The 25,918-nt window shown below is 43.8% G+C and overlaps 3 protein-coding genes across 3 annotated transcripts in view; 1 reads left to right on the plus strand and 2 right to left on the minus strand.

Annotated features, from left to right (window-relative positions):
• LOC139309847 (zinc finger protein 721-like) overlaps positions 1–25,918 on the plus strand; it is a 145,430-nt gene that overhangs the window by 21,651 nt on the left and 97,861 nt on the right. The gene's annotated exons all lie outside the window — the stretch shown is intronic.
• On the minus strand, positions 4,490–10,415 carry LOC139311746 (zinc finger protein 420-like). Its single transcript, XM_070936240.1, has 3 exons — positions 10,352–10,415; positions 6,881–7,007; positions 4,490–6,685 (listed from the first exon to the last, which is right to left on the minus strand). Exons 1-3 carry the CDS (start codon positions 10,361–10,363, stop codon positions 4,563–4,565), a joined length of 2,262 nt encoding a protein of 753 aa, XP_070792341.1. The 5' UTR covers positions 10,364–10,415; the 3' UTR covers positions 4,490–4,562.
• Positions 17,285–21,191, minus strand: LOC139311730 (zinc finger protein 420-like). The gene is made up of 2 exons (XM_070936218.1): positions 21,068–21,191; positions 17,285–20,869 (listed from the first exon to the last, which is right to left on the minus strand). Exons 1-2 carry the CDS (start codon positions 21,099–21,101, stop codon positions 18,657–18,659), a joined length of 2,247 nt encoding a protein of 748 aa, XP_070792319.1. The 5' UTR covers positions 21,102–21,191; the 3' UTR covers positions 17,285–18,656.

The following is a 25,918-nucleotide window of genomic DNA, read 5'->3' on the forward strand; positions in this document are numbered from 1 at the left end:
GACTCATAGGGGTGCATTTAAATGCACCAGGCTCCAGTTTGGGGTGAGCGTCGCACCCGGCCTATTTCAAAGCACCATGGAGCGCCTTCTGCAAGGGCTCCCCGGAGTGGTGCCCTATTTCGATGACGTTCTAGTCAGCGCCCAGGACGAACGCCAGCTAGGGGACAGAGTAAGGAACGTCCTGTCTAGATTTAGGGAAGCGGGACTTAAACTTAAAAAGAACAAATGTATGATCGCTGTCCCCTCCGTTGAATTTTTGGGGTACAGGGTGGACGGCACAGGCATCCACCCTACCGAAAGCAAGGTGAGAGCTATTAGGAGCGCACCTGCCCCCAAGACCAAAGCAGAGCTCCAAGCCTTCCTTGGACTGCTAAATTTTTATTCAATGTTCCTGAAAGACAAAGCCACCGTCGCAGATCCCCTACACAAACTATTGGGGAAGAATGTACCATGGGTCTGGGGGAAACCACAAGCTGCCGCTTTTGAGGCAGTAAAGAAATTTCTATCAGAAGACAGTTTCCTAATACAATACAATGCAGCGCTACCGCTTGTATTAGTTTGTGACGCCTCCCCTGTAGGAGTTGGTGCCGTCCTAGGCCATAGACTGCCGAACGGCCTAGAGGCGCCCATTGCGTTTTACTCTCGCACCCTGTCAAGCGCAGAGCGGAACTATAGTCAGTTGGACAGAGAGGCTCTGGCTGCAATTGCGGGGGTTAAAAAGTTCCACGAATACCTCTATGGCCGGCAATTCGAACTTGTGACTGATCACCGGCCTTTGCTAGGACTTTTGGCAGGCGACAGGCCCACCCCCGCTGCCCTTTCCCCACGTTTGACTAGATGGGCCATTTTTCTTTCGGCCTATTCATATCAACTTGTGCATCGACCTGGACGGACCCTGGGTCACGCGGATGCCCTCAGTCGCTGCCCCCTGCCTGACTTACTGACCAATCCTACACCAGAGGCCTCCGTCCTTCTACTGGACTCAGTAACCTTGGGACCTTTATATTGTTTTCTAAATTTTGTATTATGTGTGTTTTATCTTTTGGCTGTTCACCGCCCTGAGTCCTTCGGGAGTAGTATATAAATCCAAAATAAAGCAAAGGACTTCACATGCATTAATTTTTTTAAAAAAAATATTGTGCACTACAGTATCTTAACACCCAAGGAGGACATGTTCCTCTTGTTTTCCAGCATGACCTCTCAGTACAGGGCTTTTTGCTTAGAATCCAGCAGGGCCCACTCCTCCACAGAGAAAAACACAGCTACATCCTCAAACAATACCAAATTCTGACACAGGGAGGGGAAAAAAACACAAAGTATTCCATGAATATTCCTAACAATGAACACTTCATTGAATTACATACGAGACCTTCTTCTTAATGAAAAACCTCTAGTTTCCAAGTAGGGCAAATGAGCATGTTAGGATATTGAATAGTTAGTAGCTGGAAAAGTAAAGTCTACAATAAGCCACAACACAATTGTAACTGATTAGTTAAGAGTGCTGACTCATGCAGGATGCAATCCACGCTATGATTGGTTGCTGTACGTATAAAGGGGGGGTTTCTCTTTTTTTTCTCTTCCTTTTTTCCTTCTGTGTGTTCTGCATGATCTGTTAGACCAGTGATGGCTAACCTTTTTGCCATCGCGTGCCAGGAGTGGGGACTGGGGGGGAAGGTGTCGTGTACCTACCTGCCCACACTCATAATTCTATGTGCCCTACCCCCGCGCATGCACGTGCAACCCCCCCCGCTTCCCCCCCCCCCGCTCCTGGCACATGATGGCCCGGTAGGTCCTTTTTTCTCTCACACTTGGCTCTAGAGCCTTTCTAGGAGTCTGGGAAGGACCTTCCCCACCCACCTGGAGGTCCTCCAGAGGCCAGAAATGGCCTGTTTGCCAACTTCTGGTGGGACCAGAAGGTGTTTTTTCCTGTCCCCAGCCTGCAGAACCTCTCTAGGCGTCTGGGGAGGAAGAAAACGGCCTTCCCCACCCCTCCGGAGGCTGAAAACAGTCCATTTGCCAACTTCCTAGAAAGGGTCTGGAGGCTGGGGACAGCAAAAAATGGGCCTTCCCCACGCCCCACCCCTCCAGAGACAGGAAATAGTTTGTTTCACGCCAGAGTTGAACTCGCGTGCCCACTGATATGGCTACACATGTCACCTGTGGCACCCATGCCATAGGTTGGCCATCACGATGTTAGACTTACTTAATTGATGTTCCTGGATGATGACAAAGACTGCTGTAAATTTGTTGGTTAAATATTTATATTTATATAAAAGCTACAAGTCTGTGTCAGTGTCTCCGACTTCATCTTTTTTTTTTATTTTTATTTTTTATTTTTTACACAAACACACATACAATGTATTTTCTCTGAACAGAGTATTTGGCCGATTCACAAATTTAAACTGTGCTTAGTCATTTTAACTAAATTTACAATTTCTATACTTCCTTTTTGCCATGATATTTATTCTCATCTATTCCTGTTGCCGCGCGGCTCTGCAATGTGCAATGGGAAGAAAAGCACTTTCAGGCGGCAGCGCTGCAATCCCCACCCCAAATCCAATCCGCTGCACATAGCAGGGAACTGGCCGCCTGCTGCCTGAAACGCGGCTCTGAAAATTGGATTGGGGAATCCAGGCAGCGGTGCCTGGAAAAGAGGGGTGTTTGACTTTAGGAGCTCCCATTCGGCTCGCTTGGCTCCTGGGCGCACAAAGGGCTTAGGCAACGGCGGCGGAGGCTCCTCACATTGCTGGGGAGTGAAGTCATCGCGACCAGTCTGCCCTGATCTGCCCACTAGGCGGCCAGAGGGGTGACCAGCCACAAATTGTGGCACCCGCCTTGTTCCCCGAAGCTGCCAGGCGGATTCCCCCCCCCCCCGACCGTCCAGAAGAGGGTTGTTCCTCAGGCTGTGCCCCGACCCAGATCCTTGCTGCCTGGAACTGCCCAAAAATGGCCGAAGGGTGGCGGCCGGAGGGTGGGCAGGGCTACATTCGGCGTATAAGACGCACCCAGATTTTCACCCCCTTTTGGGGGGTAAAAAGGTGCATCTTATACACCAAAAAATACGGTAGTCATTGCTACTTTCACCACCATATACCATTAAAGGTATTTCAATTATTAGTTTAAATTTATTCATATTTCTAAAAACTTATCGTTATCTAAATTTCAAAAATGCAAATAAAAATATTCCAATTATTATTCATTTCATTTTTACAATCATACGATTTCCCATTTCTTACTACAATTCATATTTCAATTCTAAGTATATATAGCATATTTCTCTTTCATTTCTTTCTCTTTTTCTCCCTTTTCATTTTTATTTTTGCCTTTTTCTTTCCCCTTTTTTTCTTTCGCGCTTTAAAATCTTGAACTCTCCCATTTTGCCCTATATTTCCCCTTGTTTCCTATCTCTTTTCTCCTTTTCTTATTTCCTCTCTGTTTATCCCAGTGTAATCATTTTGTATTTCAAAATCCTGGACTCTTCTATTTTGCCCTGAATTTCCTGTTGTTTTCCACCCTTTTTCTCTCTTTTTTATCTTTTCACTGTTAATCCCAGTGTAATCATTTAAGTTTTTTATGTTCTTTCTATTCCAAAGTTTTCCAAATAATTTTATTCAAAAGTCAATTTTCTTTTGTCCCGTTAAATTCCACTTCATACATCCTCTTTTCTTCCCCCCATGCCCATTAGCCGCTATTTTTACGCTGGGGTTTTGTCAGGTTTAAAAGGGTTTTTTTGTTGTTATTTTGCCTGTGGGTTGGCTGTCACTCACCCAGCTTCAAGTCACCCCTACTGCTCAATACTTTGCCTGGTTGCCCCAGCTTCTTGACAGCCTCAATGGCTGCTGCCTCCGCTGCCGAATTAGAGAGTTTCCTCTGACCTTCGAGGAACTTGCCTGTTCCTCTTGGTCTTCTGAGATACCTCTCCTTCTTCCTCGTCCCTACAGGACGGTTCCGGTCGGAAGACCCCTTGGCAGCGGTTCGTCAGTCCGGGTTTTCGCGGAGCTCATCGGAGTCCGCTAATTCCCCGTCTCGCCGCAATGCTTCCAGTCGAAAATATGGAGCTGGAGTGGGTGGGTGGCCACAGGAGGTCTGTCATCAGGTCTCTTAGTTTGCCTGCAGCCCAGCGGCATGTTAGGATCACCTGCCTTCTGCCCCATGCCTCTGTCTGCTGCTGGTGCCGCCGTGCGAAGACGAGCCCCAGAGTGCACTGACCAAGGGGCAGGCAGGATGCAGCAGCTGCCAGATAACGTTGGTCCCCCTTGCTGCCTCTTCTGCGTGCACCAGGGGGTGCAAAGTGAACAGCTGGGCTGATTAATCTGAAATCATGTTCCCCCCCTCAAAAAAAGACCTAGTGCTTATTATGGAGCCCCAAAAAATATAAGCACGTTTTATTTTGGGAAAAACTCAGTATCCAAAACTTAATTCCTAATTATAAAAGGAAATTCTTATTTTTAATGGATCAAAAAGGTCTACTGCTTTGTAACCCCTTTTCCATACACTATGCATTTTTACAGATTCTCCTGGGCATGAAGCAAATTTTGAGAATCAACACAAATCAATTAGCATCATGTTTTCCTTCTGTGCGTCTTCTCATGTCGATTAAATTCACTAGAGGTTCTGAATTTCTTTCCACACTCCACATACTGATATGGCTTCCCCCCTGTGTGGATTCTTTTATGACATCTAAGATTACTTGCATCTTTGAAACTCTTTCCACACTCAATGCATTTAAACGGCTTCTCCCCTGTGTGGATCCTCATGTGGGAGGTAAGAGTGCCACTCTCATTATAACATTCTCCACACTCCAGGCATTTATAGGGTTTCTCCCCTGAGTGAAGCCTTCTATGCTTCTTGAGTGAATTGTTTTGACTAAAACTTTTTCCACACTCATGACATGTGTATGGTTTCTCCCCAGTGTGGGTCCTCTTGTGGATACCAAGGTAACTACTTGTCCTGAAACTCATGCCACACTCCGTGCACTTATACGGTTTTTCCCCTGTGTGAATCCTTTTATGGATCGTCAGTTCTCGAGAATCACTGAAGCGTTTTCCACACTCCTGGCACTGATATGGTTTCTCCCCAGTGTGGGTTCTGCTATGTACAATAAAGCTTCTTTTTGCATTGAAGCTCTTTCCACACCTGCGGCATTCATATGGTTTCTCCCCGGTGTGGAGCCTTTTGTGGCGAGTGAGGTACCTCGAACTGATGAAGCGTTTGTCACATTCGGTGCACTTATAAGGCTTTTCACCTGTGTGGGTCCTTTTATGGATATTAAGGTTACTTTTTTGATTGAAGCACTTCCCACACTCGGTGCATTGAAGTGGTTTCTCTCCACTGTGGATCCTTCTATGGTAGGTTAAGCTGCTGGAATTACAGAGGCTCTTTCCACACTCCAGGCATTTGTACAGTTTCTCCCCTGTGTGGGTCCGTTCATGGGCATGAAGGTTCTGAGAATGGGCAAAACACTTTCCACACTGCAGGCATTGAAAGGGCTTCTCCCCCGTGTGGATTCTCTGATGATCAGTAAGGTTTGATAAGAAATGGAAGCTCTTTCCACACTCCATGCACTGAAATGGTTTTTCCCCCGTGTGGATCCTCTCATGTGACTTAAGATGAACTTTTTGACTGAAGCTCTTTCCACAGTGCAGGCATTGATAAGGTTTCTCCCCTTTATGCATCCTATTATGTTTAGTTAGTGTATCACGTCTATTGAAGCTTTTTCCACACTCCAAACATTCATAGGGTTTCTCCCCGGTGTGAATTCTTTTATGGGAAGTAAGGTTACCTGGGGCCTTGAAGCATTTCCCACACTCTGTGCATTTATATGGCTTCTCTCCAGTGTGGACCCTCTTATGTAAATTGAAATTGCCTTTTTGGGTGAAACTCTTGCCACACACCGTGCAATGATACGGCTTTTCCCCTGTATGGGTCCTATTATGGTAAGTGAGCTCACCTGCAGAGCGGAAGCTCTTCCCACATTCCAGGCATTTACATGATTTATTCCCAGTGGGGCTTTTTTTGGGGGAATTCAGTTTCTTGTTCCGAGTAAGCCTCGTTCTATCGTCCCTGCGTTGATGCAACTTCTCCTCCCTGTGGCTGCTTTGATGGGAAGTAAGGGAGGTGCTGCTTCCGAAGGTTTTTCCACAGGTGATGCATGGATGCTGCTGCTTCTCTTCGTGGACCCTCTTATGTGAACTAAGATGATTTTTCTGCCTGAAGGTCCTTCCACAATCCAGACATTTGTGTGGATCCTCTGCTTTGTGAATTTTTTTATGTGATGCAAGGGAACGGCTTGTCTCAAAGCTTTCTGCACACTCCATACATTTGTACATTTCCCCTCCTTCTTGTATGCTTTCATATAAAGGGGGAGGAAGGGTCCCTCTGGAGTGTTGCCTGCTTTCATCTTCTTTCTCTCCAGTAGGGCTTTCGCAACACTCACATAATCCCAATTCATCTCGGAGTGTTTTCCCACACTTTGAACACACTTCTTTTTCTTGGCAATCATCTCGGTCCAATAAGACATTGGGATCTGGACAAGGTAAACCAGAACAATTCACCAGCTGCCCCGTTAACTGGCTTTCCTCAGAACTTTGCTTTCCATATATTTTTTCTGCAATTTCTTTTTTGTCTTTTGGCAAAGGTGCTGCTGCCTCTTGGCCAGAATCCTCCATCTCCCATCCGTCACCTGCTTGCAACAGAAAAAGAGAAAAGTTAGGACAAACTTAGGTGTGAAAGGGATCAAGCACCATTGCTGTATTTGAACATTTATCAATATTCTTCCAAACTCCCATTTGTCCAAAACATGATGCTATGCTTGTTATTAAGTTGATATAAGATTTGACCTTTGGCTCCTAAATGTAAATATCTCAACAGAATCTCTTACCTAAGGAGGCCATGTTCCTCTTGTTTTCCAGCATGACCTCTTGGTACAGGGCTTTTTGCTCAGAATCCAGCAGGGCCCACTCCTCCACGGAGAAAAACACAGCTACATCCTCAACCGATACCAAATCCTGACACAGGAGAGGAGAGAAACAACAACTTATTCCATGAACATTCCTAACAATGAATTACATTTGCGTCTACTTCTTAATGAAAAACCTAGTTTTCAAGTAGGGCAAACAAACATGTTAGGATATTGAATTTAGAATCTGAAACAGTAAAGTGTACAAATAGGCCGGAACACAATTGTAACTGATTAGTTAGAGAGTGCTGACTCATGCATGATGCAATCTACGCTATGATTGGTTGCTGTAAGTATAAAGGGGCGTTTCCCTTTTTTCCCTCCTTTTTTCCTTCTGTGTGTTCTGCATAATGTTTTAGATTTACCTCATGATGTTCCTGACTATCTTATGTTCTTCCTTTTCTGGATGATGACAAAGACTGCTGTGAATTTGTAGGTTAAAAAATATTTATTGTATATAAAGGACTACAAGTCTGTGTCAGTGTCTCTGACTTCATTTTGATAGCTGCTGGGCAATTTAATGACCGAACATCTTCCCTGGAGAATATGTCCGAAAAGATAAAGTGCCTCTGGCTAGAGATACAATTAGTTAATGTTTTACTGGTTTGGCCACCTCCACAGAAGCATCAACCTCATATTAGTTTGTTGTCCATTCATGGGCTTGACCTTGGATATGTTGACTGAATCCAACATTGGGTTAATTGTACCCAGTGTGGTGAGCAGATGAATCCTTCCAAATCAAGTGGGTTCACCATTTAATTTCTGTGCAAAAGTCAAGCTTGAACTTTACTTTTTACTTTAGGCTTTCATGGTCAACACTTTTTAAAAATCCTTAGTAATTCCAGACCACATCTGGAATACCGAGTTCCGTTTTGGTCACAACATTACCAAAAAGATGTGGAGACTTTGGAAAAAGTGCATAGAGTAACTAAGGATTAAAGGCCTTGAGACTAAAACATATGAAAAACAATTGCAGGAACTGGATATGGCTAGTCTGGAGAAAAGAAGGACTAGGGGAGACATGATAGCCGTGTTCCAGTATTTCTGGGGCTGCTGCAAACAAGAAGGGCTCAACTTATTTTCCAAAGCACCAGAAAGCAGGACAAGAAACAATGGATGGAAACTAATCATGGAGAAAGGCAATCTGGAATTAAGGAGAAATTTCCTGGCAGTGAGAATAATTGACTAATGGAACGGTTTGCCTCCAGAAGTTGTGGGCTGGAGGTTTTTAAGGACAGACTGGACACCCACTTGTCTGAAATGGTATCGGGTCTCCTGCTTGAAACAGGGGGATAGACTAGAAGATCTCTAAGATCCCTTCCAATTGTGTTATTCTGTTATTGCGAGATTGGCACATCTGGGGAGGGGAGGGAAGAATCCTCCTACCTGCCTTGGAAGCTCAACCATTGTTAAGCCTCCGCTATAAAGACCTGAGGTTCCGGGGGATGAAGACGAGGCCACGAGAGTGTCTAGGAGTGAAAAAAACAACAACAAGGGAAAAGTTTGCCATCAAACATCCTAATGATATTCCTGAGCAGCCTGTATTTCTAGGCTAACTAGGGAGCCCCTTTATGTGAGTCCCTTGCAGCCACACCAACATTACATAGAAGCTCACCCTGGGTGAGAAGAAAACTGAAAGGGGTGGAAGGACCAGGGATTGGATTCAGAGGCAGATTATCTCAGCCATGAATGTATGTATTAAAGCACCTCAGAGCTGGACTCTGGAGGCCTCAAGCAGATCCGCTCCCATTTCCAGGGAGTTGTGCTGAGTTGTTAGTCAGGAGGACTAGATCTGGCCTGGCACCAACCAAGAGACAGAGTCCAAATTGTCTCTCACGTATACAGGTAGTCCTCGAATTACAGCCATTCATTTAGTGACTCTTCAAAGTTACCAGGACACTGAAAAAACACTGACTCCTGGCAGCTTTTCACAGGACCTTTGCAGCATCCCCATGGTCACCTGATCAAAATTTGGACACTGGGCAACTGGCTCCTATTTGTAACGGCTACAGAGTCCCAGGGTCATGTGATCCCATTGCAATCTTCCCACAAGCAAAGTCAATAGAGAAGCCAGATTCCCTTAACCACCGTGTTACTAACTGAACAACAGCAGTGGGTTCACTTAACAACTGTAGCAAGAAAGGTCATAAAAAGGGGGGAAACTCACTTAGCCACTATCGTGCCAAGCAACAGAAATTCTGGGCTCGATTGTGGTCCTAAGTCAAGGACTACCTGTATTCAGATTCGGACAATGGCTGGGATAGATCTGGAATGATTTCTTTAATGCTTTCATATTTCAGTGACATCAGCAGGAAATACAGTTGTTTGATTGACAGGAGATACAGTAAGGAAGGTACCAAAGAAGCCATGCCGACATCCTGTAGCCTTAAGGATTTTTAGCAAGACAGTTGTGGTTTCTCTCTCACCTTTCCCAGATATGGGACCCAGGTCTTTATTTCAGCCATTTCGAGGTACGAATCTTGATCCCCAGAATCCTGACTAAGGTCACTGGAGGCTTTTAAGAAGAGACTGGACAGCCAATTGTCTGAAATGGTATAGACTCCTCCTCCTCAAACAGGGGGTTGGACTAGAAGACCTCCAAGGTCCCTTCCAACTCCAAGTGTGTTATTCTATGTTTATATAATGTTCACCGTCCTTATCAGATGATAGAAACTCTTTTCAAAGCTGGGACTTGCCCTTTGGAATACCCCACTGTAAAAGAGGAAAATTAGGGCCCTTTTATTGCTGGTAGACTTCCAACTCCCAGAATTCCTGACACAGCTGGCTGGGGGATTCTGGGAGTTGAAGTCCACCAGTCCTAAAAGGGCCCTAGTTCCCCACCCCTGGCCTACAGCAACCTTTCTCAATCTTGGGAGCTGTAAAATATGTGGACTTCAACTCACATGGGGAATTCTGGGAGCAGAAATCCACACACCACAAAGTTGCCAAGGCTGAGAAACAGTGGCCCACAGGAGAAGGCCTTTAAATGCACCCAAGACTCTAAAAACCCAGTTAAATTGAAGAATGGAAACGAATTGAAGGGATGAAAGCAACGAGGGCAGAGAGATGAAAGGGCATCAGAAGGAGCCTTTCCCCGATGCTCCCTCCGGAGGCGGCTCCTCTGGAAACAAGGGCTCCTGGGAGGGATCGCCCCCTTTTCTCCCCGCCGCTTTCGCAGCCCTTGAACTCCAAGCCTCCCGGATCTGAAACGGCCCCAGAGAAAAGGAAAAGGACGGGAAACGATCAGGAATAATAATAGTAATAATCATCATCTCCCCAAGGAGAAAGTGGGGACTGCAGGAGGATCTTAGCAGCGCCCCAAGAAGCTGCATTGAAGGGTCTCCTGTCCGAGCATTTCCCCAGGTGGGAGGAAGGGAGGAAGGAGCTTCTCACCTGGCGCTCCATAGCAAAGAGGCGGCTCTCTTCCTCGCCCGGACTCCGCTCCCCAAGAGAGGCGCCCAGGATCGCCGCCGGACTCGCACCTGGATCCCCCTCCCCGGAACGACCCCAGCCAGGAGTCTGCACAGAACCAGACAGGAAGCGCTTATAGCTCCTCCCCTCTCCGTCCAGCTCCTCCCACTCTCTAAAGGCCTGAGAGCGCCGCCCACTCGGGTTCCCCTGCTTGCCCCCCCCACCCCACCCCCTCCCCCCCTCCCCCGTGGGATGGTCAGCTGGGCAGCGAGTCCATTGCTTCTTTGCCCCAGGGAGAGAACCGGGGGAGAGGGGGAGGGGAGGAAGCCCAGGATGGGAGGAGGGAAGGGAAAAGGATGCGGAGCAGCAAAGTTACACATTACAAATTAAGGGAGTTGGAAGGGACCTTGTAGGTCATCTAGTCCAACCTCCCCAAGCAGGAGACCCTACACCATTTCTGACAGATGGCAGTCCAGTCTCTTCTTGAAAGCCTCCAGTGATGAAGCTCCCACAACCTCCCAAGGCAACTTCTGTTCCATGGGTGGATTGTTCTCACTGTCAGAAAATTCCTCCTTATTTGTAGGTTGAATCTCTGCTTGATCTGTTTTCATCCATTATTCCTTGTCTGGCCTTCAGGTGCTTTGGGAAACAGCTTCACCCCCTCCTCTCTGTGGCAGCCCCTCAAATATTGGAACGGTGCTTCTCTTCACTAGACTAGCCGTGCCCAGTTCCTGTAACCGTTCTTCATCTGTTTTAGTCTCCAGTCCCCTAATCATGTTTGTTGGTTTCTACAGTCTCAACATCTTTTTTATAGTGTGGTGACCAAAACTGGATGCAGTACTCTTGGTGTGGTCTTACTAGGGCTTTATAGAGTGGTATCAGTACCTCCCTTGATCTTGATTGTATCCCTCCTGTTAATGCAATTTAGGATTGCATTGGCTTTTCTGGTTGCCACCACACACTGCTAGCTCATAGTTAGATGGTCGTCCACTAAGACTCCAAGATCCTTCTCACAGGTATTGCTATTAAACCTGGTTTCACCCAGTCTATATGTGTACTTTTGGTTTTTCTTGCCTTAGTGTAGGACTTTACTTTCCTCTACATTGAATTTCATTTTGTTATGTTGGAAGAAATATCCTGCTGGGTTCTGCTCCAAGTGGAGAAAAAGACACTGGAAACATGGAGACTGCTTGGAAAAATGGTTTAATGGTGGACAGGATCACATGGCTTGAGTTCCTGAACAGAAAAGGGGCTGAGAGGCAGCGAGTTATGCCCTGGCTTTGAACTTCCTGGGGCCCAGAAAGAGTATTCTGATTGGTTGTCAGACTCCCAGGGGGTGGGGGTCTTAGCTAGCCTTGCTGGCTGATGTAATCTTACCAGGTGCCTTGTGGTGAGTTTCTGCTGCTAGATGGGCCCTATAGTTTTAGTTTCTGTGCTAGATGGAGCCTATTGTGTTGCAGATTATGGCCCATTAACAAACGTGTGGGGGGAGAGGCAGGAAGCTGCTTGTCTTTTAAAACATGTTTCTCCATTTCTCATCCAGGGAAATCTAATATTCTGCCTTTTTAATATTTCCTAAAATATTTCATTCTTCCAGGAAAGGGGTGGGTGCTAACTTCCTACAGTTAGATAGGGCCCAGTGTTCAAGTCTGTCTGCATCCATCTGGATCTTGAGCCTATAGAGTGTTAGTTCTTCCTGCCACCTTAGTATCATCTGCATATTTGGTAAGTTCCCCTTCTATTACTGGCCTAACTACCTATTAGTACTTGCCTAAAATGGAACCTTGTGGTATCTCACTGCTTACTTCCCTTCATATACTTAGACCCATTAAGGACTACTCGTTAAGTATGGTTTGTCAGCCAGTTGGAAATCCGTCTGGTGATGATGCTATCTATCCCACTTTTTTCTTACTTGCCAAGAAGTTGGTTGTGGTCTACTTTGTCCAATGCCTTGCTGAAGTCTAAGTATATTATGTCCACAGTATTTCGCTGGTCTACTAATTTAGTCACTATGTTCAAGAATGAAATAAGATTGCTTTGGCATGATCTGTTTTTAACAAACCCGTGCTGACTGCTAGTTATTACTAGCTAGAAAGGTTGACATTCAAATGTGAGTTTACATACCCTTTCTGAGTTTTGGTCTAAAACTGATTTTTGGTGAAGTTTAATTCTGTGCTTGGTGATGTTTAATCCTGTGCTTATTGATGGGATAATTTTCCCTATTCAGTTTTGTTTGGAAGGGAAAATATTAATCTCTGTTCCTGAAAAGAAGCAGCTTCAGAAATCTGGCTAGTTCCTGCGTCTATTTGTTCTGGTAATTGGTTTAATAAACAACTACTGTGTTTGCTCTTTTGCTACATTTTAATTGCTTTCTTTGTAGTTAGGCTTATCTCAAGTGCTTCTTCTATCTGTAGAGGGGGTCTTCTTTCACTGCTTTAGTGGTTCTTGGCACTGTCCTTTTGGGGTGTACTTCCAAGAGGCAGGATGCAAGATTGACACTGATTTTTTTACTTCTTTTCTGGGGGGCATGTGATCTTTCCTTAAATCTGGATTATTTCCTTAGGATATTTTATGAGGTGAGTGAGACCAGCTGTATATTTATGTGGCGCAAATGGATCTAAGGATTGCTTCTCCTGGGTGTGCTCTTTCTGGAGAGCTTAAATGTTGTCTCTGCTAAAGGGCTTCACTCCTGGGAAAGACCTTCGGAAGCAGCACCTCCCTTACTTCCCATTTTTGGCCTCCCAACCCCCCCCCCCATGCGTTGCGTTTTTGCCCTCCCGGCGCACTCTGCAGGCCTCCCAAACCCTCTGCAGGCCGTTTTTGTGAAAAATGGGTCCGTTTTTCACAAAAATGAGAGGCGCAGAGGATTTTGGAGGCCTGCAGAGTGCTCCTGGGGGCAGGGGAGGGCAAAAATTTTTTTTACTTGTTTACCTCTTGGAAATCTTGGTGCCTCTTATACTCCATTGCGCGTTATAGTCTGAAACATATGGTAAATTTAAAACCCCTTTAAAAACAACAACACTGCCCTCCCCATGAGCTGAAGATTAGTCCCCGATTCTTCTTCCTCCCCCACAAAACAACCCTGTAAGGTAGGACAGTTTGACAGAGGGCTGGTAAAAATTGTAACATTCCAGGGGAGAACAATATCACAGCACCAAGGTGGTGGGAATGGCCAACTCTCCAGAAGATAGGCTCAAGATCCAGACAGACCTTGGGCCCTGTAAGAAGTAATCAGGCATCCCTCCCCCTCCTGGAAGAATGAAATATTTTGGGGATTAAAAGAGACAGATTAGTATATTTCACCAAAGGAGAAACATGCTCCAGCCCCAATTTCCTGCATAGTAAAATGCAGCAGAAATGATTACAGATGGAGACTTTGGGCCCATTAAGGAATCCAGGCCAATCTATTCATAAACAAAACATCTTCAGCTACAGGGTGACAGGATTAAGCAGGACAGGACAGGATATTTTAAGGCATAATAGCATTAACCCACCACCATTTAGCAAAAGACACAATCCCCTCTTCATTGTACAATCAGTTCAAAGTCACAGAAACCTATGAAGATCTATCCACTCATTCGCCCATTTGGTCAGCTGCCCCAGAATCACAGGCTAGTTCTGCCTATCAATAAACAGAATCTTTCTTTCCAATCAGCCTCCATTTTATTTCCAGCGCCTTTCTCCCAGCTGGGAACTGAACCAGAGGAATTTTTCTTCCAACAGCCCTAATATAAATTTCCTAATAAATAAATAAATCTTTGTTCTTAACCTGCTCCGCTTGGTTATTTCTTCCCTTCATGCACAGCATGTGCAAGATTGGATCAGATTCTTAACAAATGGGAGAGAGTGGATCGTGAAGGCCACACTCTCCATACTGTCCATTTGTGAAGAAAAGCCAGGCTTCATAGAAAAGGATGAAAACCTCAGATAAATAGCTTGCAAATTTGAAAAGCAGCAGTTTAGAGAACAATACAGCACCCAAAACAAAAAAAAATCTCCAGTGCTGCAGGACTTCACGTGCATTAATTTTTTTAAAAAAATTATTGTGCACTACGGTATCTTAACACCTAAGGAGGCCATGTTCCTCTTCTTTTCCAGCATGACCTCTTGGTACAGGGCTTTTTGTTTAAAATCCAGAAGGGCCCACTCCTCCATGGAGAAAAACACAGCTACGTCCTCAAATGATCCCAAATTCTGACACAGGGAGGGAAAAAAAGACAACATATTCCATGATCATTCCTAACAATGAGCACTTCAATGAATTACATGTTACTCGTCTTCTTTTAATGAAAAACCTCCACAGCTTCCAAGTAGGGCAAATAAGCATCTTAGGATATTGAATTTGGTAGCTGGAACAGTAAAGTCTACAATAAACGACAACCCAATTGTAACAGATTAGTTAGGGAGTGCTGATTCATGCAGGATGCAATCTACGCTATGATTGGTTGCTGTAAGTATAAAGGGGGAGTTTCCCCTTTTTTCCCTTCCTTTTTTCCTTCTTTGTGTTCTCCGGAGGCCAGGCCCATTTGCAAACTTCCTAGAGAGGCTCTGGAGGCTGGGGCAGCAAAAAACGGGCCCTCCCCCCCACCGCCCCTCCCCGAGGCCCTCCGGAGATAGGAAACAGCCTGTTTTATGCTGGAGCTGAACTCGCGTGCCCACTGATATGGCTACGTGTGCCACCTGTGGCACCCATGCTATACATTCGCCATCACGGTGTTAAGACTTACTTCATTGATGTTCCTGACTGTTTTTACTTTTCTGGATGATGACAAAGACTGCTGTAAATTTGTAGGTTAAATATATTTATATTTATATAAAAGCTACAAGTCTGTGTCAGTGTCTCCGACTTCATCTTTTTTTTTAAAAAAAAGTTTTTTTTTATTTTTTACACAAACACATATACAAACATACAATGTATTATCTCTGAACAGAGTATTTGGCTGATTCACAAATTTAAACTGTGTTTAGTCATTTTAACTAAATTTACAATTTCTATACTTCCTTTTTTGCCATCATATTTATTCTCATCTATTTTTTTAAAACCAATATTACCCCCTTCATTCTCATCTCTAATCTTAACCAAATTCAATTTTTCCCTTCTATTCTATGTTGCACCCCTTCCCATTGTCATCTATTTTTATATCAATCCTCAATTTATTATATAGTGTTACAATTGTTCAATTCTTAAAGGAATACTGCAGCCACTTATTTTATAACATACATTTCCTGTGATAATACAATCCAACATTTTAGTATAAATCAGTTAGTTATATAACTATCTTTTTTCTTTGTATATTAATCGTAAACCAAATAATTTTCCCCATGTTTCTTTATATTAATCCCAAAAATATGAACGCAGATATTCCAATTATTTCCATTTTCATACAATCCAGCTTCTTACAAATCAATTGCTGTGACTCCCGATGATGTGGACAGGATTTTGGGGAGACTTAGTGCGGCCACATGTTTACTGGACCCGTGTCCCTCCTGGTTGGTACTGGCTTCCCGGGAGGTTACACGAGGCTGGCTCCAGGGCGTCATTAACGCTTCCTTGAGTGAGGGTCACTTCCCCACTGCCCTGAAAGAGGCGGTGGTGAGGCCTCTCCTCAAGAAGCCGTCCCTGGATCCAGCAATATTGGCTAACTATCGTCCTGTCTCCAACCTTCGCTTCATTGCGAAGGTTGTTGAGAGTGTGGTCGCGCAACAGTTTCCACAATTCCTGGAGGAAACATCCTATCTGGATCCGTTCCAGTCGGGTTTCAGGTCTGGGCACAGCACGGAAACGGCATTGGTCGCGTTGGTTGATGATCTCTGGAGGGCTCGGGACAGGGGTTATTCCTCTGTTCTGGTCCTATTAGATCTCTCAGCGGCTTTTGATACCATCGACCATGGTATCATGCTGCACCGGCTGGAAGAGTTGGGGGTGGGAGGCACCGTGTTACAGTGGTTCTCCTCCTTTCTCTCCGACCGGTCGCAGTTTGTGTTGGCAGGGGGGCAGAGGTCGACCTCGAGGCCTCTCATTTGTGGAGTGCCGCAGGGATCGGTCCTCTCGCCCCTTCTGTTCAACATTTATGTGAAGCCACTGGGCGAGATCATCCGTGGCTTTGGGGTGAGATACCACCAGTACGCTGATGACACTCAGCTGTACATCTCCACCCCAGGCCACCCCAACGATGCCCTTGAAGTGATGTCCCAGTGCCTGGAGGCTGTGCGGATCTGGATGGGGAGGAACAGGCTCAGGCTCAACCCTTCCAAGACTGAGTGGCTGTGGCTCCCGGCATCCCGATATAGTCAGTTGACTCCATCACTGACTATTGGGGGCGAGTCTTTGGCCCCCACTGAAAGGGCTCGCAATCTGGGAGTCCTCCTGGATAGGCAGCTGTCTTTGGAGGAACATCTGACGGCTGTTACCAGGGGGACCTTTTATCAGGTTCGCCTGATTCGCCAGTTGCGGCCCTTTCTTGATCGGGATTCCCTGTGCACAGTCACTCACGCCCTCGTCACCTCTCGCCTTGACTACTGTAACGCTCTCTACATGGGGCTCCCCTTGAAGAGCACCCGGAGGCTCCAGCTGGTCCAGAATGCAGCAGCGCGGGTAGTGATGGGAGCAACATGGCGCTCCCATGTAACACCACTCCTGCGCGAGCTGCACTGGCTCCCGGTGGTCTTCCGGGTGCGCTTCAAGGTGTTGGTTATCACCTTTAAAGCGCTCCATGGCATAGGGCCTAGCTATCTCCGAGACCGCCTGCTGCTACCGATGACCTCCCATCGACCCGTGCGCTCCCACAGAGAGGGCCTCCTCAGGGTGCCATCAGCCAAACAATGTAGGCTGGTGGCCCCCAGGGGGAGGGCTTTCTCTGTGGGGGCTCCCACCCTCTGGAATCAGTTGCCCCCGGAGATAAGAAGAATCCAGGACCTCAATGCCTTCCGTCGTTCCCTGAAAACCTATCTTTTTCAGCAAGCCGGGTTGGCTTAAGAAGAAATTTTTAAAATTTTTAAATTCTTTTAATTAGTCTGCGATTTTTAATTTTTTGGGCCAAATTTTATATATATTTTTAAATGTTTTAATATTTGTATTCTATGTTTTTTATCTTGGCTGTACACCGCCCTGAGTCCTCAGGGAGAAGGGCGGTATATAAATTCGAAATTAAATTAAATTAAATTAAATTATGTTTAAATAATAATAAACCAAATAGTTTTCCCCATATGTTCCTCCAAACCACAACTTAATCATTTCTGTTTTCACCACAATATACAATTAAACATCCTCTAATCATATAGCTTTCCCCATATATTGCTCAAAGCCACAACTTAGTTATTTCTACTTTCACCACCATATACCATTAAAGATATTTCAATTATTAGTTTAAATTTATTCATGTTTCTAAAAACTTATCATTATCTAAATTTAAAAAATGCAAATAAAAATATTCCAATTATTATTCATTTCATTTTTATAATCGTATGATTTCCCATTTCTTACTACAATTCATATTTCAATTCTAAGTATATATAGGATATTTCTCTTTCATTTCTTTCTTTTTCTCCCTTTTCATTTTTATTTTTGCCTTTTTCTTTCACCTTTTATTCTTTTGCGCTTTAAAATCTTGAACTCTCCTATTTTGCCCTATATTTCCCATTGTTTCCCATCTCTTTTCTCCTTTTCTTATTTCCCCTCTGTTTATCCCAGTGTGATCATTTTGTATTTCAAAATCCTGGACTCTTCTATTTTGCCCTAATTCCCCGACTGTCTCGCCGCAATGCTTCCAGTCGAAAATCTGGAGCTGGAGTGGGCGGGTGGCTACAGGAGGTTTGTCATCAGGTCTCTTAGTTTGCCTGCAGCCCACGTGGCATGTTAGGGTCACCTGCCTTCTGCCCCATGCCTCTGTCTGCTGCTGGTGCCGCCGTGCAAAGACGAGCCCCAGAGTGCACTGACCAAGGGACAGGCAGGATGCAGCAGCTGCCAGATAACGTTGGGCCCGCTTGCCGCCTCTTCTGCGTGTGCCAGGGGGTGCAAAGTGAACAGCTGGGCTGATTAACCTGAAATCATGTCCCCCCCCCCCCACAAAAAAAAGACCTAGGGTTTATTTTGGAGCCCAAAAAATATAAGCAAGTTTTATTTGGGGGAAAACTTGGTATCCAAAAGTTAGTTCCGAATTATAAAAGGAAATTCTTATTTTTAATGGATCAAAAAAGTCTACTGCTTTGGAACCCCTTTTCCATACACTATGCATTTTTACAGATTCTCCTGGGCATGAAGCAAATTTTGAGAATCAACACAAACCAATTAGCATCGTCTTTTCCTGCTGTGCATCTTCTTATGTCGATTAAATTCACCAGAGCTTATTAATTTCCTTCCACACTCCACACACTCATACGGCTTCTCCCCCGTGTGGATTCTCTTATGGAGTGTAAAATAACTCCTATCTTTGAAAGCCTTTCCACACTCAATGCATTTAAAGGGCTTCTCCCCTGTGTGGATTCTTTTATGACATGTAAGATTCCTTCCGTCTTTGAAACTCTTTCCACACTCAGTGCATTTAAACGGCTTCTCCCCTGTGTGGATCCTCATGTGGGAGGTAAGAGTGCCACGCTCATTATAACATTCTCCACACTCCAGGCATTTATAGGGTTTCTCCCCTGAGTGAAGCCTTCTATGGATCTTGAGTGAATGTCTTTGACTAAAGCTTTTTCCGCACTCATGACATGTATACGGTTTCTCCCCAGTGTGGGTCCTCTTGTGGCTACGAAGGCTACTGCTTATTCTGAAAATCATGCCACACTCCGTGCACTTATATGGTTTTTCCCCTGTGTGAATCCTTTTATGGATTGTCAGTTTTCCAGACTCAATGAAGCTTTTTCCACACTCCTGGCACTGATATGGTTTCTCCCCAGTGTGGGTTCTGCTATGTAGGATATAGCTTCCTTTTACATTGAAGCTCTTTCCACATGTACGGCATTCATATGGTTTCTCCCCAGTGTGGAGCCTTTTGTGGCAAGTGAGGGACGTCAATTCAGTGAAGCATTTGCCACATTCGATGCACTTATAAGGCTTTTCACCCGTGTGGGTCCTTTTATGGGTATTAAGGTTACTTTTTTGATTGAAGCACTTCCCACACTCGGTGCATCGATATGGTTTCTCTCCACTGTGGACACTTCTATGGGATGTTAAGTGGCTGGATTTACGGAAGCTCTTTCCACACTGCAGGCATTTGTACGGTTTCTCCCCTGTGTGGGTCCGTTCATGGGCATGAAGGCCACTAGAATTGGCAAAGCGCTTTCCACACTGCACGCACTGAAAGGGCTTCTCCCCCGTGTGGATTCGGTGATGGACCATAAGATGTGAAGAGCAACTGAAGCGCTTTCCACACTCCATGCACTGAAATGGTTTTTCCCCCGTGTGGGTCCTCTCGTGCGACTTAAGATGAACTTTTTGACTGAAGCTTTTTCCACACTGCAGGCATTTATAAGGTTTCTCCCCTTTATGCATCCTATTATGTTTAATTAGTGTATCATGTCTATTGAAGCTTTTTCCACACTCCAAACATTCATAGGGTTTCTCCCCTGTGTGAATCCTCTTATGGCAAGTAAGGGAATCGGTGGTCCTGAAGCATTTTCCACACTCTGTGCATTTATACGGCTTCTCTCCAGTGTGAACCCTCTTATGTAAATTGAAATTGCCTTTTTGGGTGAAACTCTTCCCACACACCGTGCAATGATACGGCTTTTCCCCTGTATGGGTCCTATTATGGTAAGTGAGCTCACCTGCAGAGCAGAAGCTCTTCCCACATTCCAGGCATTTACATGATTTATTCCCAGTGGGGCTTTTTTGGGGGGAATTCGGTTTCTTGTTCCGAGTAAGCCTCGTTCTACCGTCCCTGCATTGATGCAACTTCTCGTCTCTGTGGCTGCTTTGATGGGAAGCAAGGGAGGTGCTGCTTCCGAAGGTCTTTCCACAGGTGATGCATTGATGCTGCTGCTTCTCTTTGTGGACTCTCTTATGTGAATTAAGATGATTTTTCTGCCTGAAGGTCCTTCCACAATCCAGACATTTGTGTGGATTCTCTGCTTTGTGAATTTTTTTATGTGATGCAAGGGAACGGCTTGTATCAAAGCTTTCTGCACACTCTGTACATTTGTACATTTTCCCTCCTTCTTGTATGCTTTCATGTAAAGGAGGAGGAAGGGTCCCTCTGGAGTGTTCCCTGCTTTCATCCTGTTTCTCTCCAGCAGGGATTTCCCAACAGTCACATAATCCAGATTCATCTCGAAGGGTCTTCCCACACCTTGAACACTCTCCTTTTTCTTGGCAATCATCTCCGTCCAATAAGACATTGGGATCTGGACAAGGGAAACCAGAGCAATTCTCCAGCTCCCCCGTTAACTGCTTTTCCTCAGAACTTTGCTTTCCATATATTTTTTCTGCAACTTCCTTTTTCTCTTTTGGCAAAGGTGCTGCTGCCTCTTGGCCAGAATCCTCCATCTCCCATTTGTCACCTGCTTGGAATAGAAAAAAGAAAAGAAAAGTTAAGACTAACTTAGGTGTGAAAGGGATCAAGCACCATTGCTGTATTAGAACAGTATAAATATTCTTCCAAACTCTCATTTGTCCAAACCATGATGCTATGCTTGTTATTAAGTTGATATAAGATTTGACCTTTGGCTCCTAAATGTAAATATCTCAACAGAATCTCTTACCTAAGGAGGCCATGTTCCTCTTGGTTTCCAGCATGACCTCTTGGTACAGGGCTTTTTGCTCAGAATCCAGCAGGGCCCACTCCTCCACGGAGAAAAACACAGCTACATCCTCAAGCGATACCAAATCCTGACATAGGGAGAAGAGAGAAACCACAACGTATTCCATGAACATTCATAACAATGAACACTTCAATGAATTACATTTGCGTCTACTTCTTAATGAAAAACCTCTAGTTTTCAAGTAGGGCAAACAAACATGTTAGGATATTGAATTTACAATCTGAAACAGTAAAGTGTCAAATAGGCCGGAACACAATTGTAACTGATTAGTTAGAGAGTGCTGACTCATGCATGATGCAATCTACGCTATGATTGGTTGCTGTAAGTATAAAGGGGCGTTTCCCTTTTTTCCCTCCTTTTTTCCTTCTGTATGTTCTGCATGATGTTTTAGATTTACCTCATGATGTTCCTGACTATCTTATGTTCTTCCTTTTCTGGATGATGACAAAGACTGCGATAAATTTGTAGGTTGAACATATTTATATTTATATAAAATCTACAAGTCTGTGTCAGTGTCTCTGACTTTATCTGGACAGCTGCTGGGCAATTTCATGACCGAACATCGTCCCTGGAGAACCTTTCCGAAAACATAAAGTGCCTCTGGCTAGAGATACATCTAGTTAATGTTTTATTGGTTTGTCCGATGGTGCAGGAGTAGCAACCACATATTCGTTTGTTGTCCATTGATGGGCTTGACCTTGGATATCTTGACTGAATCCAATACTGGGTTAATGGTACCCAGTTGGTGAACCAATGAATCCTTCCAAATCAAGTGGGTTCACCATTTAATTTCTGTGCAAAAGTCTGGACTTTACTTTTTACTTTAGGCTTTCATGGTCAACACTTTTTAAAAATCCTTAGTAAAGACCACATCTGGAATACCGAGTTCAGTTTTGGTCACAACATTACCAAAAAGATGTGGAGACTTTGGAAAAAGTGCATAGAGCAACTAAGGATTAAAGGCCTTGAGACTAAAACATATGAAAAACGGTTGCAGAAACTGGATATGGCTAGTCTAGAGAAAAGAAGGACTAGGGGAGACATGATAGCCGTGTTCCAGTATTTCTGGGGCTGCTGCAAACAAGAAGGGCTCAACTTATTTTCCAAAGCACCAGAAAGCAGGACAAGAAACAACGGATGGAAACTAATCATGGAGAAAGGCAACCTGGAATTAAGGAGAAACTTCCTGGCAGTGAGAACAATTGACTAATGGAACAGTTGGCCTTCAGAAATTGTGGGCTGGGGGTTTTTAAGGTGTGGGAATGCAGTGGCCATAGTACATGTATAGACCAGTTTAACTGGTTGGACACTTGTATGGAGCTTAGCATCGAAATAATCAAACTATGAAAAGCGGGTTCATATGGATACTCTCTGAAGGGCCCTATTCATTCTCTCTTTGTTTATAACATAGGACGTGCCTGCAAAAGTAAAGATATCTCCTTGTATAAACATCCTGGGATACAAAGTAAAGATATCTCCTTGTATAAACATCCTGGGGTACAAAGTAAAAATATCTCTTATCTCTTTGTAAACACATTCCTGAGAATCAGATAACAGAGATGGGCCTCTCGCCTGGTAGTATCTGGTACCAAGCAGCCAGAGTTAGGTTTTGCTTTGTATCTTTACCATTGTTTCCCTATCTCTTGTGTGTAATATGAGATGTGTGGCCATAATAACGCCTTCTGATGACGCTGTATTAGGGTAACTAATAAAAGAGATTGTAGCCTTTTGTTTGCTGCTCTCTCATCCCGAGAAAACGCTTGTCCTGTGTTTTCCTAATCTGGACTAAACATGAGAAGCCCACCAGGATGAATTCAACATCTGGTGTCCCCGACGTGATTCATGGATCGAGCACGTCTCTTGGCACCCTCATACTCATTCGGCTGGAAGAGCCTCTGCAAACCAGGGCCGGTCGTCTGCGAACGAAGCACCCTCCCATAAATCGTGAGTATGGGGGCAGAATTCTCTAGTTCTCCCAGGTTACGTACCTCCACAAACTTAGAGAATTGGCCAAGTCCTCAATTATTGTTTTAAAAAGATAACGGGAAAGTCCTGCCCATGAAAAGAATTTGATTTACCTTCTAAAATACTTTTGGCAATAAAAGGGCTCTTTAAAAGTGAATATGTGGAAGCAGATGGGAACATGCCTCCACAAACCTCCCCAGCCCTGAAAAATTTTTTGCACTCTGGAGATTAGTTATAGAGTGTTTTATGATACATTAAAAAATAAATAAATAAAAGCCTTCAGGACACTGTTAATAGTTCCGTTTCAGACTTTGTTGAGAGATTGCTCTCACGTTAAATCACCCACACAGACGCACGGCATGAAATTAAACATCAGCTCATTCTGAAGGAGTCAGTTACACCCCCACTAAGCAGAATTTAAAGAAACAGTTAGACAAAAAAAAGGGGGATGGATAGAATAAATTGCTGAAATGCTTTCAGTGTGTCTGCCGGCTGCAATTTTGCAAGCTTCTTCTGAATGTGCTTAACAAGCCTTCAGAAAAATGCTTGTTTCTGGCAAGCATCAACAAGCCTTCTCTAACATAAAGAAAGAAAGCTAAAAAACAACACCACTTAAAAGCTATTGTTGGGCTGGAAAAAAATCTTAATTTGGCAGATATGATTAAAGTGTGTCAGGATCATCATATAGATGACATTTTAATTGGAGCACAAAAAATACAACCTAATTGGCTTTTTGAAAATACAAAATGATTTATGTGTAAATGAATTGCACATTGCCCCAGAAAAAATACAGCTGTACGCTTCTTATCTGTATAGGGCATAAACTATGTGCAATCTCTTTCTGCTCCGGCTTTTAAAGTTACCCAAAGTAAAATTTGCAACAATTACTGGGTACAATTAATTGGGACTGCTCATATTTCTCTTTACCTATGCATTTACTTAGTCCATTATTTGAGTTATTGACTAAAAGAAAAAAGCCAGGAGATTTAATTCTGTTTTAGAACAGCAAAAGGTACATTGCTTTATTTGTCTCATTACCATCTAAAAATGTTTTACCCTTTATTTAAGCTATTGCTGAAATTATAACCTTGGGACGTAATCCAGACTGTCGAAGAAATGGAACTGATCTAATAAATATTATTCTTTCTATCCCAAAATCTGACTTTTACTTTTGTCTTCGGAATGATTCATCTCTTCAGTGTGCTCTAACTGACTATGTAAGCTGTATTTCATATCATTTGCCTAAAGATCCTAGGTTTACTTGCTTAATGATTTTCTCCAGAGGAGCCACTGCTTACAAGGACATCTGGAAAGAATCTTACACTAATTGTCTGCGACTATCTTAGCTTTCACACTTTTTCTCAACAAGCTTTTAATTTGATCTCTGACTCTCAGTATGTTTCTCAGGCTGAATAAATAAATAAATAAATAAATAAATTGTTTATTGTTCTTCCCACCCGGGGTTTAGCAGGAAATAAAATTAGAGCCTGTCTAAATGGGAAGACTCAGATAATTTGAACTAATCAACTTGAAGTGATTTCTGTTTAAAAATATTTTGTTGATGTACATCTATAATGATAGTGTGTGGAATTGATATGCTTGGCTGGCCAGCAAAAAATTGACTGGGTTTGAACTTGAAACTGTGGAAAACCGGGCAATGGTTATGGGCCCATATCACTTTTTGTGATTATGACTGTTGCCTGAATTTTTTCACTGTTTTGGGAATAAACTAGTTCATTGAAATAATTTGAATGACTGATTCGCATGAAGGATGTATTATACAAAAGGTCTGATTGCAGTACAGATGTGAATGGTTGTGTATTGGATTGCATGAAATGTAATTTTGTGTATAAGCACCTTTTTTCTTTTCTCTCCCTGCCCTCCGAGGAGAAGGGAGGCTTGGTCTGTTTTAAAAAAATTTTTCCTTTCCCTCACCCCCTCCTTTTTTTCCCTGGGAGATGAGAGGCACGAAAGAGGGGGGGGCTACTTTGTACTTTTAACCATTTTTTTTTCTCTCAAAGTACCAGCCAGAGAAAGGCGGGAGTGAAAGGGTGATATCTGATACCTGCCTTTGCAGAGCACTGAACGGCTCAGAATGCAATTTTGATTTTTTTCCTTCTGAACATTTTTGACATTTTAAATACTTTCATACCCAATTCTATTTCAGAGTATTGACTCAAAATACTCCTTAATGTTTTTATGTCTACGTGCATTTTGCATACTTAACAAATGGCATGTTTGTTCTTTGTTTGTCTGTTGTTTGTTTATTTGTTTTTTTTTTGTTTGTCAGCAGCAAAAACTGCTGCCATTTTTAGGAATTATCACAGAGATGAGTTAGAAATTACAATATGTAGACAGAGAGATAAAATACTTAGGACATTTAATTAATGAAAGAAGTAACACCTGAAGAGTTGAGGAAATTTTTAGGATTGACTGGATATTGTAGGCTGTGAATAGATAATTGTGCTATTTTGAATAAAGACTGGTATGCAAAGAACCCAGTGTTACAGGGAATGTAAGAGAGAGTTAGTGAAGGAAAGCAGAAAGTTGACTTTTGGAAGTATGCTTGTCTACAAGGAGATTTAGAAGGACGATCAGATATTGGTACAGAGAAGGAGTTGAATTGTTTAAGAGAAAGTTGGTTTGCACAGACGGGCTGGCTTGGAAGTCAGAATGGCAGTGAGAGAAGGACTTGAATGTTTAGTGTTATAAGGAGATTTGTTTATTGGAAGGTTATAGATATTGTGGGTAGCGGAGACAGAGATTGAAAGAGGGAAATGACAAAGCTGCAACTGCGCTCATGGTTATATCTTCCATCACACCATG

This window comes from Pituophis catenifer, unplaced genomic scaffold (assembly GCF_029215685.1).
Source record: "Pituophis catenifer annectens isolate HBS135680 unplaced genomic scaffold, rPitCat1.0.hap2 SCAF_2, whole genome shotgun sequence".
NCBI classification, from domain to species: Eukaryota; Metazoa; Chordata; class Lepidosauria; order Squamata; family Colubridae; genus Pituophis; species Pituophis catenifer.